The 18,272-nt window shown below is 37.3% G+C and overlaps 1 protein-coding gene across 2 annotated transcripts in view; it reads right to left on the bottom strand.

Annotated features, from left to right (window-relative positions):
- Nucleotides 1-18,272, bottom strand: part of UNC13C (unc-13 homolog C) — a 598,728-nt gene that overhangs the window by 369,113 nt on the left and 211,343 nt on the right. For both annotated transcript variants that reach the window (XM_060169334.1, XM_060169325.1), the window contains 2 exons: nt 6,568-6,795; nt 5,464-5,605 (listed from right to left, as the gene is read on the bottom strand). In XM_060169334.1, coding sequence (XP_060025317.1) covers nt 5,464-5,605; nt 6,568-6,795 — 370 coding nt within the window. The remainder of the gene's footprint in view (nt 1-5,463; nt 5,606-6,567; nt 6,796-18,272) is intronic.

The following is an 18,272-nucleotide window of genomic DNA, read 5'->3' as shown; positions in this document are numbered from 1 at the left end:
TTACCATTACTTCAGCTTACTTCCCTGAGGGAGTTTCCAGGCCACTGTGCAAAGAGAGAAAACCCAGGTGGAGTCCACTGGACTCTCTGAGTTGGAACGACAGAGTTGAAAATCTGAAAAAGCCAATGTAGCTAGAAGTCACAGGGCATACATACTATCAAAAAGAAGAGAGCTGAACAGAAAGAAAGCAACAATCTGCTTCAGGCTCATCTTGGGCAATCCGCTGAGTAATAAGTGCACGCATGTGATGAAACTACCCAAAGCCAGGTTAAAAGCCACCCTTGAAAGGATTAGATGTCGCAGTGCCCAACACTCACCAAGGCTAGAAATAGTGTTTGTGTCCACTGCACAGACAAGAAAACCTTATCATTCATGAGTCAGCAGGTGGAGGACATGTTAGAGTCTTGCTTCAGTACTGAGGAATAATTAGCCTGAAGTTGAGTGCTATTTCATTCCCACTTAACAGATTTTAAAAAGCAAGACCTACCTAAAGAACTATATGTTTCCATGTAACTTAACTATGTCTCAGAACAGAGCTCAAGAATATTTAGAGGATGCCAAAAGTATCCAGCAACCAACAAAGTAATATTTGCAAAGTCTGGCATTCAATATAAAATTACCAGGCACATGAAGTAGCAGAAAAACACAACACAAAATAAGGGGAAAAAAATTATCAATCAAAACTGACCAAGAATGGACACAAATGTTAGAATTGTCAGTCAAGGGCATCAAAACAATTATTATAAGTATTGCATGAATCAGAAAGCTAAGTAGAGAAAGACAATGTCAGGGGAATGAGAAGACAAGCCACAGACATGGAGAAAGTATTTTCAAAAGGCACATGTGATGAAAGACTATTATCCAAAATATTCAAAGAAATCTTAAAACTCAATAATAATAAACAACCTGATTAAGAAATGGGCCAGGGGGGGTTCCCTCGTGGCGCAGTGGTTGAGAGTCCACCTGCCGATGCAGGGGACACGGGTTCGTGCCCCGGTCTGGGAAGATCCCACATGCCGCGGAGCGGCTGGGCCTGTGAGCCATGGCCGCTGAGCCTGCACGTCCGGAGCCTGTGCTCCGCAACGGGAGAGGCCACAACAGTGAGAGGCTCACGTACCGCAAAAAAAAAAAAAAAAGAAATGGGCCGAAAACCTTAACAGACACCTCACCAAAGATAATGAACAGGATTGCAAATAAGCAAATGAACAGATGGTCCACATGGATCGTCTCAAATGAAAGTCAAATTAAAACGAGGTACCATACGCACCTACCAGATCAGCCGAAATTCAAAATACTGACAATGTCAAACGCTAGAGAGGATGTGGAACAAGAAGAACTGTTATTCACTGCTGGGGAGAACACAAAATGGTCCAGACACTATGGAAGACAGTTTGGCCGTTTCTTACAAAACTAAACATACCCTTACCATAGAATCTAGCAATCATACTCCTTGGCATTTACTCTAAGGAGCTGAAAATTTATGTCCACATAAAAACCTACATATGAATATTTATAGCAGCTTTATTCATAATGGCTAAAACTTGGAAGTAACCAAGATGTTCTTCAGTAGGTGAATGAATAAAAACACTCTAGTACATCAAGGCAATTAAATATTATTCAGTGCTGAAAAAGAAATGAGCTATCGAGCCATGAAAAATAACACAGAGGAAACTTCAGTGCATATTACTAAATGAAAAAAAAAAGTCAATCTGGAAATGCTACGTACTGTATGACTCCAACTATATGATGTTTTAGAAAAGGCAAAACTTTGGAGACAGTAAAAAGATCAGTAGTTGCCAAGGATTTGGCGAGGGAAGAGGAATGAATGGATGAAGCGCAGAGGATTTTTAAGGCAGTAAAAGTACTTTGTACGATACCCTAATGATGGATACATGTCATTATACATTTGCCCAAACGTATAAAATGTAAAACACTATGAGAAAGGTAATGTCTACTCTGAATTTTGAGTGATTATCTTGTGTCAAAGCAGGTTTATCAATTGTAACAATATACCCACATGCTGGTGGGAGATGGTGATAATGGAGGGAGGCTATGCATGCGTGGGGGTAGCAGGTACATGGGAAATCACTACACATTCCTCTCAATTTTCCTATGAACCTCCTCCCCCCCAATAACATCTTAATTTTAAAAACAATTAAGTAGAGATATGGAAGATACAGAGACTCAATTTGAACTCCCTGACATGGAAAATAAATGTCTGAGATGAAAAACACAGTGGCTTGGATTAAGAGTAGATTAGACATTACAGAAGAAAAGGTCAGTGAATTTGAATGCCTAGCAATAGAAATAATTTAAAGTGAAACACAGAGAAAGGAAGGGAGGCAGAGAGAGAGGGAGAGAGAACATAAGCGCATCCGTGGCCTGTGGGACAACTTCAAGAGGCTTAATATATGTATAAGTGAACTCTCCAGAAGACAGGGACAGAAAGAATACTTAAAGAAACAGTGGCCAAAATTTCCCCAAATTTAAAGAAAACTGCAAACTCACAGGCCCAAGTAGCTCAATAAACCCTAAGCACCAGAAACACAAAGAAAATTACACCATGGTGCACTGCAATCAAATTGTACAGGTGAGTAAAGAAAACAAAACCTTAAAAGCCATTATGGGGGGAAAAAGACATGTACAAGGTAGCAAAGAAGACAACAGATTTATCATTGAAAATAAGGAAGTGAGGCAAACACAAAGACAATGGAACAATATCGGCCAAGTAAAGTTTTAAAAATGACATTCGGAATTATATGATTCTCTCAATAGATGCAGTAAAAGCATTAGACAAAATGCAACATTGATTTCTGATCAAAATTCTTAGCCTACTGGAAGTCGAAGATGGCTGTCTTAACTGGAAAATTTGCATCTGCAATAAGCCCAAAGCTAATATCACAGTTATTCAAGAAAGGAACGTCTTCCATCTAAGATCAGGAACAAGGCCACAATGTCTGCTCTTATCACTTTTACTTGGCATTATTCTGGAAATCTTAGCCAAGGCAATAAAGCAATCAAAACCGTATCAGGCTTTCTTTTGTATGAAAAACGATAAGTCAATTAAAAACTTCACATGAAAATAATTCAAAGGTTCTAAAATAAATAACTTTGAAAAAAAGAAAAAGTTGGAGGGCTAGCACTACCTGATTTTAAGACTTTATTTATTATAAAGTATAACTAATCAAGACCATGTGGTAGTGGCATATACATGGAGAAGAAGATCAAAATAAAAAATCCAGAAACAGAAATAATCTCCACACATACACAGAAAGCAGAATTTTATAAAAGGTGCAAAAGCAGTTTAGTACAGAAAGAATAGTGTTTTCAAAAAATGGTGCAGGAACCACTGGATTTCCATATGCGAAATAAAGAACTTGGGTCTATAACTTATACCACATTAAAAATAATCACATCAAAGTGTATCATAGACCAACATGTGAAACATAAAAATATAAAACTTATACAAATAAAAACACACAAAAATAAAAATGGGCAAAATACTTGGATAGTTAACTAATGAAGACACACGGATAGCATATAAACATATTCTAAGATGCCTGAAATCATTAGTTGTTAGATAAGTACCAAATAAAAGCAGTATAAGATAACAAGACACATGTATTAGAATGGCTAAAATCCAAGACTGGCCTGACATTGTAAGGATTTGTGTGACCTGGAATTCCCATACATAGGTGGTGAAAATGTATATAGAATGGTACAAGCACTTAGGAAGAGTCTTAAAAATTAAACATGCTCCTAATATATGTTCCAGCTATTCTAGTCTTAGGTATTTATTCAAGAGAAATGTAAACATATGTCTATATAAGTGCTCTTAACAACTTCATTTTTTAATAGCTAAAAACTATAAACATACCAAATGGCCATTGAAGGTGACTGCATAAACCAACGGTTATATTTTAATACAATGAAATGCTACCTGGCAATAAAAAGAAATAAATTATTGCTAAACCCTACAACATGGATGGATCTCAAAACAGCTATGCTGAGTGAAAAAAAACACACAAAAGAAGGACGCATGCTGTAAGATCTATTCACATAAAATTGTAGAAATGCAAAAAAAAAAAAAAAAAAGTTCTATAGCACCATAAAGCCAGCCAGTGATTGCCTGGCATGGGGGGGCAGTCAGGAGGGATGGCTTCAATGGGGCATCAAGAACCTTTTTGGGTTGACAGATATGTTCATTTTCTTGTCTGTGGTGAGAGTTTCATGGGGTATACATATGTCAAAACTTAAATTGTACAGTATGAAGATGCAGACTTTTTTTTCCAATTATACTTCAATAAAGTTCTTTTTAAACTTTCAAATCTCCAGCTTCTCCTAAGAAACTGGAAATTCTAGCTGCATTGCAGCTGCAGGACTGCATGGCAGTGGAAGCTGTCTCTTTCCCAAGTCACTTGCTCTCAAGTTTCCCAAAGTCCTTGTCCCTCCCCTTTTCTGCCCTCATCCTACTTTAGTCACTTAACTTGACTGCCTTAGGAATAAGAATTTATGACTATCAATTGATTTCTTATCTTCTCTTAACAAACAAAGAGATATTAAAATGGTTTCTCCCAGCAATCTGAAGTAGAAATCATAGAAAGCTCTTAACTTTTTCCATGGTACTCTCTGTTATTGGGTCCCAACTGATTTTCCACACCCTTTTCTTAACACTCCCTTCATCAGCCAATATACATGTGAAATTCTGTATTTTATATATACTCTTGTCCACATTCCCAAACAAGCTGTATGTGTTGAGTTTGCTTATTTAGCATGTTTATGAGATCCATGTGTAAACTATTAACAAAGAAAGGAGGAGAGAAAAAGAACAGTCTGCCTTTAAACTCACAGTTAGGGCTTTTCATTTCTACCAAATGGTAATTGGAAGTTACCTTATCTCTCTCCAAGAAGGGCTAATAGAAAGAAAAGAACCCTTGACAAAAAATGATTTCTTGCTGTTTGGTACAGGATATAAGAGGTTTAAAATAAATGACCTCACAGAAAATGAGAGGTTTTAAAAGTTATCATCAACAATTTCATCAGTACAGGCTGGTGTAGCTGTAATGGGCCAGGTGATGCCCCAAATCTTTCTATTGTCTTTAGTCATCAATCTTCAGATGCCAAGTTATTGCTGAATCAAGCTTGTAAATTCCTTACTAGATTGGGTCAACCCAAGTTACAGATCATGTCATAATCTTTTTTTTTTTCTCCTGCAAACTCACCGTAGCTGTGCCAACTTTTTTGTTTGTAATATTTTTTTTTAATTCACTTGCTTCCCAAGATGAAGAATAAATAATAAATATTATGAGGTTACTGAGTTCATAATATTAGTTTCACTTTTTTATAATTTATGCATAGATACAATTAAAAAATGAGATAATTATTGCTTGCATACTGTGAATGCCTGTCTTAAATTTATCCTGAAATATTTTAATACTTGTAATAGTTTCATTATTTACTTACAAATAAAACTTCTCATCCCATACTGGATTCAAATTTCCAAAAATGGTTTTAGTTCTTCTTTTGTTCTTTCCAACTTGAACTGTAACATATGGGTCACTTGACCCTGTTTTGTCTTTTGCCTGCAAGCCTTGTGCAGAAACCACTGAAATAAACCAAATTCAAACTTTTAATATAAAGATTTCCTCAGAAGCAAAAAAAATGATAATGAAGGAAACATTTTCTATTTCGTTGTCCCCTTGGTTTGCAATGCAACCCCATTGCTTTCATTTTCATGAGCAACGGGACTTAACAAAATGTTTAAGAAAAGAATGAATCACGGAACGTTAAAACCTTCCTTTCATGAATATTTGCTTTTGCCTGTAATGAACAGTAGTGGTATACATACATATGCATATTAGCTATATACTCATATATATCACTGCACCATGTATAGATAAATGAGAATGCACATACAATAAGCAAATTACCCAATGTAATTCAAAGGTCTGTGATTTAAAATGTATTTATTTATTTATGAATTTACTGTCAGTACTGATCAACTCAACTCAGTAACAGAAGCTTCTTTATTTTACCTTTTGAATACAATATGAGTAAGTTAAAAGGCGTGGTAAATATCAACATGTAACATATGCAGTTGCTGTTACTTACAAGCAACTTCAGAAGTTCAAGTTATTAGACATCACTAAACTCAGATTGCCAAATCAAGGATCAAATGAATGAGGGATACCGATCCAGGAGTATATAAAACAATATTTGTTTTCTCATTAAGAAAAACTGACCGAAGAGAATACTGGCTACTCTTGTCATTTATCAGTGGCAGGCAGCAACAAAGCTAGTCTCTTGTAAACTGCAGGGTATTGATGAGTATATTACAAAATAGAACTTTCTTCCTCTTGAAGAGCTTATGATAAGAACAAGACATAGACTGAAATGATTTCAATTATCTAGTACACATTTCAGAAATTTGAAGTACCAATTAGACTTCAATATTGACAAGATTGAAAAATTCTACTTATCTTACCTATAACTATTAGTAGTAGTGATTTCTAAGACATATAAAAATCTCAATATGGAATGAAAATTTTAAAAAAGACTTATTTTTACCTGTAATGGTTATTTTTGCTGACCACTTAGATGTCCCGTCCAGTACACTCTGTTTGGCCGCCTTTGTGTACTGCACAAAATCTTCTTTAGAAATCTGAAACATTTCCTGAATTACTTCAAACACCTCTGGCCTGTTTGTCTCCCTGATCTTCATTCTTTCTTTCATGGCTGTAATAATGGTCTGAGTCTTGTCTTCCGCACCATGCTTAGAACTCTTTTCTGCCGCTCCTATAATAGAAAAATCAACGGTGATGTAAATATACATGAAGTTACTTTTTGAGGGACCAAGAGAGGGAGAAAAAAAAAGGAAGAACATGAGAATGAATGAATGCTTTCATTGTGAGAAGTCAGGGTGGCTTTTTCAAAAAATATCAGGGGAACAAGCTCTATGCTGAGACTAGTCCTTGTGTTACTGGCAAGGAAATGGACCTCCACGATCCCAGTTTTTTCAGTTGTATTACTGAACTGAATCACAGTTGTGCAAATATTTGGTTTGAATTTTTAAAAACAAATTTCAAAACCAAAAGGAGCGCACACAATCGAATCTGTTATATACCACACATATTTACTCACTGAGTAACCAAAACAAAATTGAGAAACAGACTGGATGCATACGGCAAATATCACTTGAAAATCAATATTTCAAATACTTGTGTTCATCTAAAGTACCTAATTATTTTTAATTGATGAAATTTATCATAATGAAAAGCTTAAATTTTTCCCTGCAAAATAAATACCACCACTATTTGTTATACTGAAATATAGGGTAAAATTTTACTTGGAATGAAAGTAATTCGGCTATTTAAAAAGGATGTGGAAACCACTGGGCTGGACTACCTCTACCTCATGGACCACAGACTTGAACTCTCATTCTGTGATATGGCCATAGTTTTAAACAGGCTGAATTTTCACTTTCCACTCAAAACTCTGTTTTGTTTTCTAAGACATTGTTTTTCCATGATCGGTCTCAACTTTCTGGGCACTTTTGTTTATAACACAAATCCTGGCAATGAAGGATTTCCAAAAGCCAATGCTTGAGTCCCTCACCTTCTCCAACTACCAACCGGATAGTCTTATGTGGCCTCTGGGTTGCTCAGTATTCCACAGGCAAATAGTGGACCCTGATTCCAGCTCTCATGTTTCCTTACTGAGTTTGAAGCAGGAAAGCAAAAGCCCATGTATCAGGGTCTATAGGAACTGTCGCTGCTGAAACCAAACACTTTTTGGTACAGAAGCAACTGATACATAATGAAAAGAAGAAGAAAACTGTGTCTATAGGTGGTAATCATTCCAATTTTTATCTCCATTACTGTAAATACTGCCCAACTTGTATTATATTTTTTGAAATATTGTATTTCTGAAATAAGCATTCTAACAGAGTTTAGAGACTGAATGTGATAATTTATCTGTACAATTCCTATCACAAAGGATAGCCTCAGTAATGTTCTTTGAGTCTACTTCTGTGAGTGTTATGCCCAATTTAAGTACAGAAGCTAAGACAAAATACAAAAAATCAACTCTGAACTCTCCTTGTAATAAATTCATCTAAAATTTAACAGCAGTAGTTTAGTGAACATCTTCATTTATTTGAAAATAAAACATTTATTTTCTAAAGTAGAAAAAATACATTCACAGTAATCAAGGTATAATTAGAGTACACTAAAAGAGATGAAAAATCTATTGGCAGAAAGAGCAGTTTCCCTGTCTTTACCTTTTTTTTTTAACCTTTGAGAATTTATACCACATTTAAAAACAATACTAAAAATTAATGTATTCCATTTAAGATATAATTTGAAAGGACATTCTAAGTGTCCTAGTCATCTGTTAAAGCATGCCCTCAAACAGCCACACATTTGTGAACTGTGCACCTTTAAGCAATTAGGCATTTTTGTAATTTGTCAGTAATGGTTTAGCTCCACAGAACATTAATTCTTACATGGTAAAATTAGCTTAGGCTGCACTATATAGTTACAACTCCCCAAAAGGCTATTTTACTTCAAAGTATTGGAATATTCATTAAAAAGAAAGAACAGCAGTGCCTTGAAAAAGTCACCTTACAAGATTCAAAGTGCCTCAAAAGTTTGGTTTGTAAAGGTCATTCTAAGAATGCTCAAAAATGTTGACTTCCCCCAGATTTCTAAACAACTATTACTGTTGTGGCTATCATGCCCTCAAAGCTCTAGAAAAGTGTGTTAAAGTTCCCAAGAGTTAAATGTATTTTGGATTATTTTTCTAAATTCAGGAAGAGCCAGCTGACTGCCATCCACATGATAAATGTTCATTCTAGTAATAACTACCAAATTCAAGGCTGGAATGTCAAGAGATTTTTCTTCCTAAGAAACCAAATCTCTGTACTTAAAAACTGCCGCTTGAATTCTTTTAAGCAATTAACTAGGAAAGCTTGACAATTAGCTTTGAAATCATTCACCAATGCTTTTGATGTTGGAGTAGAATATCTACTCAATATGTACAGACAACATACAGACCCATAAATTGGGAAATCGCCAATCTAGGAGAGCAAGTTAATAGAGACTTATGTTTGAGCCTTTTAACTGTTATTTCTAGAAAAGATATATAGCTTTTTTTAAGTTCTACTTTTATATTTTTGATCTCAAGAAAGTGATTCAAAGTAGATCTATTTAGTTCAGGGATACAAGACAAATTTATATTTTTTGTAACTCATCTACAATGACTTTTCATTGCCCTGTTATTTGTTGAACCTATATATCTCATCTTATTTCTCTGATGGTAGTACGTCAACCAGAGATCAACAATAAAGTAGATCAAGAGATATTACACAGTGAAAGCACTTGGTAGAGTAATACATACTTTACCAAGTGCTTTCACTGTGTAATATCTCTTTTGATCTCCTTTATTGTTGATCTCTGGTGACATATTACTGTATTTCAGTGAAGCTGCTAGAATGCAGACGAAGAGAATGGACTTGAGGACACAGGGGTAGGAGAGGGTAAGCTGGAAGGAAGTGAGAGAGTAGCACTGACATATATACACTACCAAATGTAAAATAGCTAGTAGGAAGCAGCTGCATAGCACAGGGAGATCAGCTAGGTGCTTTGTGACCCCCTAGAGGGATGGGATAGGGAGGGTGGGAGGGAGGCTCAAGAGGGAGGGGATATGGGGATATATGTGTACATATAGCTGATTCACTTTGTTATAAAGCAGAAACTAACACACCATTGTAAAGCAATTATACTCCATTAAAGATGTTAAAAAAAAAAATCAGGCTCTGAATCATAAAAAGAAAAAAGAAAAGAGTAATACATTATCCAAATGGAATGCATCTTTGTTACTTTTAAAATCACTTAGGGACTTCCCTGGTGGCGCAGTGGTTAAGAATCCGCCTGCCAATGCAGGTGTCACGGGTTCGAGCCCTGGTCGGGAAGATCCCACATGCTGCAGAGCAACTAAGCCCGTGCGCCACAACTACTGAAGCCTGCGTGCCTAGAGCCCGCGAGCCAAAACTTCTGAAGCCCGCGTGCCTAGAACCCGTGCTCCACAACCTGAGAAGCCACTGCAATGAGAAGCCCACACACCACAACGAAGAGTAGCCCCCCGCTTGCTGCAACTAGAGGAAGCCTGTGTACGTTGACAAAGACCCGAAGCAACCAAAAATAAATTTAAAAATAAATAAATAAAAACACTTAATTTACAGATTAATACAATTATGCGCAACAAAACTGCAAGAGATTTCAACCTTAGACAGAGGCAGACTTATCCCACATAGCTCCCTTCCACCTAATTTAATGGAACAGCCAATTAACTAGAAACCTTCATTTTCTTTAATTTTTATTCATTACCCAAAGCATCTAAATTGCATATAAAAGTCACAGTTTCACCACTTTTACATGGCAACTTACAATTTCAGTTTTCCTTCCAAATAATTATCTATATGCATGTAACAAATGTATGATTCCATCGTGGTCTCAGTCTCTTCTCTTTCCTATTTTTCTGAACAGCTGTTCTAAAACATTTCTACTCTTTTCAAGTCACCTACCACCGCCATTACTCTCCATTCTCAGCACATGATTTTATCTCTTCCTTAACAGAAATGCAGGCTTTCTAAATTCAGTGGTCACTTTTTCTCCCCTCCCCCATGGAAAAAAGCTGAACAACAAAAGCCAAACTTGATTTATAGCATTAACAGATTTCTGTGGTGTAAATACTACTAGCATGGCTGATTTCAAGGAACTGCCTCACAGAATTCTTCAATATTTATCAACCAACACTGACACAACTACCTGAATATATATATATATATATATACACACACACACACTACTCTTCAAGGCCAACCACAAGTAAAGGTGTTTTCCAAGTATCTAACACATCGCTTGGAAAATAGGATACACTCAATAAATAGAGAAGATAAAATATTTATTGGGGGAATCTAAAAAAACCAATATATTTGAGTATTTAATTGGCTCTGGGTTTAATTTAATGTGCTATAAACTTCTTGCACACTGTGACCACAAGGCCAAAATCCTGGAAGAAACAAGAATGAATTCTATCTAAAATGATAAACATGCTGTGGAATATATTTTATGAAGAGACAAAATACACCTGGCCCTTGGCTTCAGATTTGGGATTTTCAGAAAACAAATGGGTGCCCACCATTATAAAGCAGAATTTGGTTGGCATATATACTTCATGAATTTAATAACATAAAGCAAGGGCATAAATCCAATTATAAATGCAAAAAAATCAATCAAGACAATCACTTTTTTTATTTTTTTGCGATACGCGGGCCTCTCACTGTTGTGGCCTCTCCCGTTGCGGAGCCCAGGCTCCGGACAGGCAGGCTCAGCGGCCATGGCTCACGGGCCCAGCCGCTCCGCGGCATGTGGGATCTTCTCGGACCGGGGCACGAACCCGCGTCCCCTGCATCGGCAGGCGGCAGGCGGACTCTCAACCACTGCGCCACCAGGGAAGTCCAACACAATCACTTTTAAATAAGGCAAGAGAGCATAGTGCTCATGGTGCTCTGGATATAGAACACCACAGCCTTGTGTGTGAATCCTGATTTGCCACTTACTAACCATTTGAACTTGTGCTAGTTAATTCCTCTGTAAGCCTTAGTTTCTTCATCTGAGAAACACAAGGAAATAATAGTAGTGTCTTCCTTTACAGGGTCATTGTAAGGATTAAATGAGATAATGCATATAGTTTCAATAATAATAATTGAATAAGTGTAGGGATCTCAGAATGTCCAAGAGGTGAAGTTATAAGCATTTGTTAATGAATTTCACATTAGCAAGGAATTTTAGGGTTCTGAGCTTCATAATTACTTGCCCTGTGAAGCAACTCCTTGAAAACTTGTCCCTGGACAGTGCCACGCTCAGTGCCTGCCACAGGCTAAATGCTTTATAGCTATTTACTAGATGGGAGTCAATGAAGTGCTTGAAGATAAAAGACAACAGAGTTCAAAGAGACTACAGAAGATAATAATAACAATAATGATAATAATAATTTATTATTAACATCCATTAACCCTTACCTGTGTTTGAGGCTGGTGAACCCAGAGGCAGCAGGTGGTTAATAAACCTGGAAAGCACACTCAGGGTCTGATATTGAGGCACGTGTCTCCCTAAGAGTGTCTAGTATGAGAAACTTTATTGCTTTTTCTTTCTTTCTTTTTTTTTTTTTTACCAGTAAAACCATGTAGGTGGACCTGCTTTTGACACTTCTGCTTTTCTTTCCCATGAAATCATGTAGGTGGGCAGGTAGTTGGTGCTTGCTACCCTTTCCCTTTAGTTGCTTTACAAACAAGATAATCTTAACCCTCCTCTTTTAACATACCTTCAATCTTTCAAGGAACAGCCCCAGACTCCCCCGTCTTCAAGACAGCCGCCTCCTTTTTCTTGTGAGATCAAAGCAGCACGCTCCACACGATTTCTCACAAACAACAAAGGACTGATGATTAACAGGCGGGTAACCGGAGGAGCACAGATCTAGCAGAGCATCATCTCCCACCCCTGTAGGTGGGGAATGTGGGCAGGGAGCCTCCTTTGGAGGAACTGCCACCTTCTATAAAGTGACTTCACTGTCAGTAAGCCTACAGCCCCAAACAAAGAAAAGCAACCTTTCCTCTCCTCTGCTTCCACTAGATCAACCCCACCAGATTCGATCATCCCATTTTTAGTAAATGCAAACTTTTAGAAAAAGTTTAGAAACGTGCCTGCCAAACGCCCCCCACAAAATCAGGAATACACTCCCACAATTCTTTGTCAAAACTCCATCTCATGAGTGTTATCTACATACTCACTTCCCCAAGGTTTCCCAGTCATTTCAGAGTCCAGAACTATCTGTAAGCTCTAAGGGAACAAATTAATTGTAAAAAAGGTAGGGGGGCAACTTCAAAAACATTTTTACTATGCAAAGAGAAAAGAAGGAAGCAAGGGAGAGATTGGAAGAGGAAAGATCTTTTTGGTCTCACCAGTGTTAGTTACATAGATTTCTTCATATCATTTTCAAAAAAAAAAGAAAGAAAAAAAAGATAACAAAGAAAAAATTAAACTTAGGCTTTCTTTCTTTTTCTCTTTTTTAAAATAGCCTCTGACACCTGTGAATTCGGCTGACACATCTGGTTCACACTGTGGCTGGAAGCTGGCCTGGTGCTCACCACTAGGCAGTAATGCTTTCCAGCTGGGTATAAGGACTCTCATAGGACACCATCCTCATACATGGTCCCTCTTAAAGCAAGACAAACAAGGCCACTCTATTTTTTCTAAGCACAGATGAAAACCACGTCACTGTGTAACCACAAAATACCAAACATCCCTCTCCTAATATGAGTGACTACTGCTTCTTTACTAAGTACAGCTGCTAGCCTCACTCTGCTTTCCTCGTAGATTTTTTTTTTTTTAATGTACACAATCACAGAATTGTCCTCACTTCAAGGCAAACCTGATCAAGATAAATCCTCTGCTTTTTTAATGCCCTCTTACTGAGATGCCCTGTGGTTCACCCTGGTGTACATTCTCCATGAAGTGATGGGGAATAAACTGAACTTTTAAAACCATAGGTGTGTTCCTGGTGGTCTTTAGCTGGAGGGCATTGACAGGTATTATTAATTTCACATATATGGAAAATGGTGCTCAGAGAGGTTTTAAAAAACTCTACTAGTGACAGGATTAGAAGCCAGATCTTTCTCAACTAGTTCAGGAGTATGAAAAAAATGTATATAGATAGACAGGTAGCCTTCGCTTAGGTTACATAGAATATGTCTGTGACATTATGTAAGGCATACTCACCCTTTCTGTGCCCCGAGTCCCCTATCCCAAAACCTGAAAATGCTCCATTATAAGGTTATTCCTTTGGGTTAAGGAACTGACCATTGTACTAAGCTAACTTAACTATTGATTCCACTTTTATCCAAATTAACTTATCAAATCATTTCCTCTTTAGTATTGAAAAGTCAGTGTAGTGAGTGAGTTGTGATTGGAGACGGTGGACTGAGGGTATACCCCGAGCTTGGTGGGTTGGTCATAGAGGGAGGCCTTGAGGAGTCATGATCGGAAGCGCTGGGAAGCCAAGGTCTGGGCAGCACAGAATGTCTAAAAGACAGGGAGGGGGGAAGCACTGGAGGTAAAATTTAACAACTTTCCATTTTTCCCCCTAGGGTCCACTTTGCATATTTCTTTATAAATTAGGAGAGATCACTAGGCTGGGAGTTCAGAGACCTTAGTTGTAACCCTACCTATGTTACCATTTGATTCTTTTTGACAAGATACTGAACTGTCTGAACTAAGTAAAATCAGGAGATCGGGTTCTCCAATCTACTGATCTCAAAGGCTCCCTTAATGATCTACGGTTTTATGGAAAGATGATCTTTAAACCATTTCATGCTATTTCTAATTGTGTTCGCATGCCCTCATTTGTTGCTTCCCCAACACTTTTTATGCAGCTAGCTGTGCTTAAATGTGTGCTAAATTATGGGGAAACAAAGACTGGTCTCCACCCTATAGCAGTAGACATGCAAAATCCTATTTCTAAGCTTCCTAAGTATATTCATAACATAAACATACTTTGTATAATTGCTGTTGACAGAGTAGAATGTCAAAAGTTTCCAACATATGTGTTTACATCTATTCACCTGAGTTAAGTTTTAGAAAACATGTCTGAGTCCAGGGACAACACTGATTACTTTCTTTCTAGATCTGAAAACCTAGAATAACGCTCCCATCCATAGCTGTTCAACATATACAAATAACTGACCGTCTTAAAAGATAGTGTGGTTGCAAATGCGGTAGCACAAATATGAAAAAAAATCAGTATCTAGTTTGCAGCCAGGAGTGCACTAGCCAGATTTTGTGAATGTTACGAATTCACAATGGCTAATAATTAGTGCATGTAAGCTTAACACAATGTCAGTGGGAAACACAGAACAAAACAGCACATCTCACAAGATGCTGCTTTCCTGAACTCTTGATGAAATACTTTCTCTCTTTATGCAGATACTTGAAATTTCCAGTTAGGAATTAAAACTAGGCAGAATATTTTTTCAGTGGGACTCTGGGATTTCTTCTTTGGAGATGTGTAAGAAAGTGCTAGCCAGTTGGGTTAGGCTCCATGGTTATTTGCGTATTTTTCTGATTTTGAAGTTATCTCTTCTCTACTGTAAAAAGATAATCAAGGAAAATATTTTATATGTGATCTCTCTTTCTACGTATGTCTCACTCTGCATACAACCTCAACCCAGCCAACATACGCTTTTTTTCACTTTTTCCTCGTTTAAAACTGCCACCATAACTGTTTTGGCAAGGTCCTTATGGGTCACATGAATATCACTCAGGGTCGGAAACTGCTCCTCCATTAGCTGCGTTTCAATTCTTCCATCACCAAATGCCATTTCCAAATAAGAGTAAATGTATTTTCAAATAACAGGACAGAAGTGAGTTAATTCAAGAAAAATAGGTGAACTCTACCCACCGCTACTGGCCTGGAACAGGGAGGGGTATGACAGATCAGTGCTCTTCTCTCAAGCATTGCTATGTTTTCCTTTGCTATCCTTTGCTCCTATCTTCCACTTCACATGGCTGTTAGCCTCAGGCCAGGAAGGCAGTGAAGTGTAGAAACCACCAGGTAGAATCAACTAGACAGGAGCTGAGATGAGGCTGTTTGCGGAACCTATTTCCATGCATCTCTGCACCTGCATGGAGGTACTAGAACACTGAGTGGGATATTATCACCTGGTCTAATTTCCCTTGACGGCAAGTGTGTAAGTCACAGACCCAAGACTTGATGGGACTGAAATACGAAACTCAAATTAATTTGAAGTAACTTTAAATACCCTTTATTTTGTACAGGTCATTAGTCAGACCCAAATGTAGACTTATTTTTCCTTTTGTTTTATTCTGAGTGTATGTGTGTATGCACGTTGACAGACTGCAATTTCTTCAGAAAATTAGCAAAATAATGAGGGTTCTAGAAACCTACAGAAGACTATTATCTTCAAGTATTTGAAAAACTATCATATATGATAGAAGTCAATTTATTAAATATTTTCTCCAAAGGTAACATTTGGCTTAACGAAAAGAATTTGCTGTAAGGCAAGAGTTGGTTCAAATTTTATTTTATAAGCTACAATTTTCTAATATAAATTAAGCCGCCTGCCAAGGTGTTAAATTTTCTCTGTAGATGCTCAAAGAGAAATTGAATGACCATCTGGAGAAGGAAATCAAAGAACTTCCTTGGGCTTACAAGTTGCAGTATTAGCTGTATTTTCCAACTCTGATTTCTCTTAATTTTTTATTCTCTCCTTTTCTTTCAATTTTGGCGCACATGGAAGTATTTCACACAACGTGTCACATTGCAAATTTCTTGCTTAAAGCAATGAAAAGAGAAATTTCTTAAGGAAATGTCACTGATTTTGTAGGGACAACTTTAAATTTTATTGATAGTTACTGTGGCAAGCGGTGAAGTTGAATTCATGTATTAGCAACACCTCTTTCCATTCAAGGTGAGAACACGGGTTTTAGGGAAAAATAAGGAGGGGTGATCAGGAAAATATCCTTTTCCTGGGGCATACATGTCTACCCTCATTTTGTCTGCACTGTTTTTGATTCTTCCACTTTACATGGGCATTTTAATGAATAACTTTAGCACAAAGCTCGCCTAGTGTATTTAACCAACACCAAATAATACCAAGAAATGGAAATAGACTATGAAAGTGTTTCTAAAGTTTAATGAATGGATGGCATCTCTCTTCTCTGAAAGACTTAAAGAAGAATGAACTCATTTCTTAGGTATTATCTGCATCATTTTTTTTTCTTTAAGGGACTCAAGCCACTTGTTTCTAGATGGCAATATTTTTCCTGTTTTCTCAAAATGTTACTGCCCTAATGTGACTGTTTCTTAAGATGCCTGTTCACAATTCAGTTTTTAAACAGGTAGACTGAATTTTAATTGTATTATGAGATTTTGCAAGTAAACTGGCTGAGTGATACTGAGTCAATCTGCCTTCTTCTAAGCACTCATTCCTAAATAGGCCTTTTATTTTTCAAAGAAGGGGCACTATTTTGTTTCAAAAAACACATTCATTACCATTAACAGTTTTAGGCTGATCTGACTGTGTAGGGAGAATACTGATCAGGTAGAGGAAAGTGTACAATATGTGTGACTGTTACTGCAAGAGCCAGCTGTGCCAGCATTTCTGATTTAATCTTTATTTTGACATTTTCCTCTGTCCTCCCTCAATTTCAGGCAACCTATGTACCTTACAATGACTGCATTCCTATGAGGAATGAACAAAGGGGACAATATTTAGATGCAAAAAAAAATCATTTGAAAATGAAAATCCATGTTTAAATAGATTTGTTCAGCAGTGCTTTTTTAGTTATATAAGGTCAGCAGACAAATCCAGCAGTGAAAAGCCAATAATATGTATTGTAGAGTATGATGTTTTGGCATTTCAGAACCTAATCTAAAATACCAGTATAAAGGATTTTCTTTTGGAAATGGAAAATTTAAGATAACCTGTCATGAAAGTCAAAGTGACATGTACCTATTCAGAAATGTAAAAGAATGGAGAGGCGATTAATATTCATTGAGCATCTACTATGTGCCAGACTCTTAGCAGCAACTATTTCATTTAATTTTCGAAATAACCCACTGAGGTACATTTTATTATTCCTATTTATTTGGTGGAAGAAAATGAAGCCCTGAAAAGTTAGAAAACCTTGCCCAGGGTCACCTATCTGGTAAGTTAGATTTGTCTTTGACATCACACATACAAGACCTCCCAATTCTAAGGGCTGCACAGGGACAGCAAAAGAGCATGGCTCTTGCCTGCAGAAGGCAGGTGTCAAGTAGGCTTGGAAAAGAATTCCAGTTGCTGTCATCGCAGGGGTGTGTCTTAACCCCTGTTTGAGGAATGTGACTTTACATGTTCCCACTGACCACGTGGGGCTATTATGAGATAAAAGCGAGAACAAAGATTGGAAGTCACTGTGAAGTTTTCTACTTGGTCCGAGTGCCACTGAACTCCAGGTAGTTATTCTGAGGAATCTGAAAGTGCCAAGGTCAACAGTGTAGGAAGACACAATCATTTACATGACTTGGCGGGCAGTATGTATATCTTTGTGTGAATGAATAGGCCGGGGGTGAGTAGGATTTGTTGAGAATTAGCAGGAGCTGAAAATGCATAGGGTGAGACCAGCTCTGCACACCTGCCTCTTCACCTAACC

Source organism: Lagenorhynchus albirostris, chromosome 1 (assembly GCF_949774975.1).
Source record: "Lagenorhynchus albirostris chromosome 1, mLagAlb1.1, whole genome shotgun sequence".
Taxonomy (NCBI): domain Eukaryota; kingdom Metazoa; phylum Chordata; class Mammalia; order Artiodactyla; family Delphinidae; genus Lagenorhynchus; species Lagenorhynchus albirostris.
This window is presented reverse-complemented; position numbering and strand designations above follow the sequence as displayed.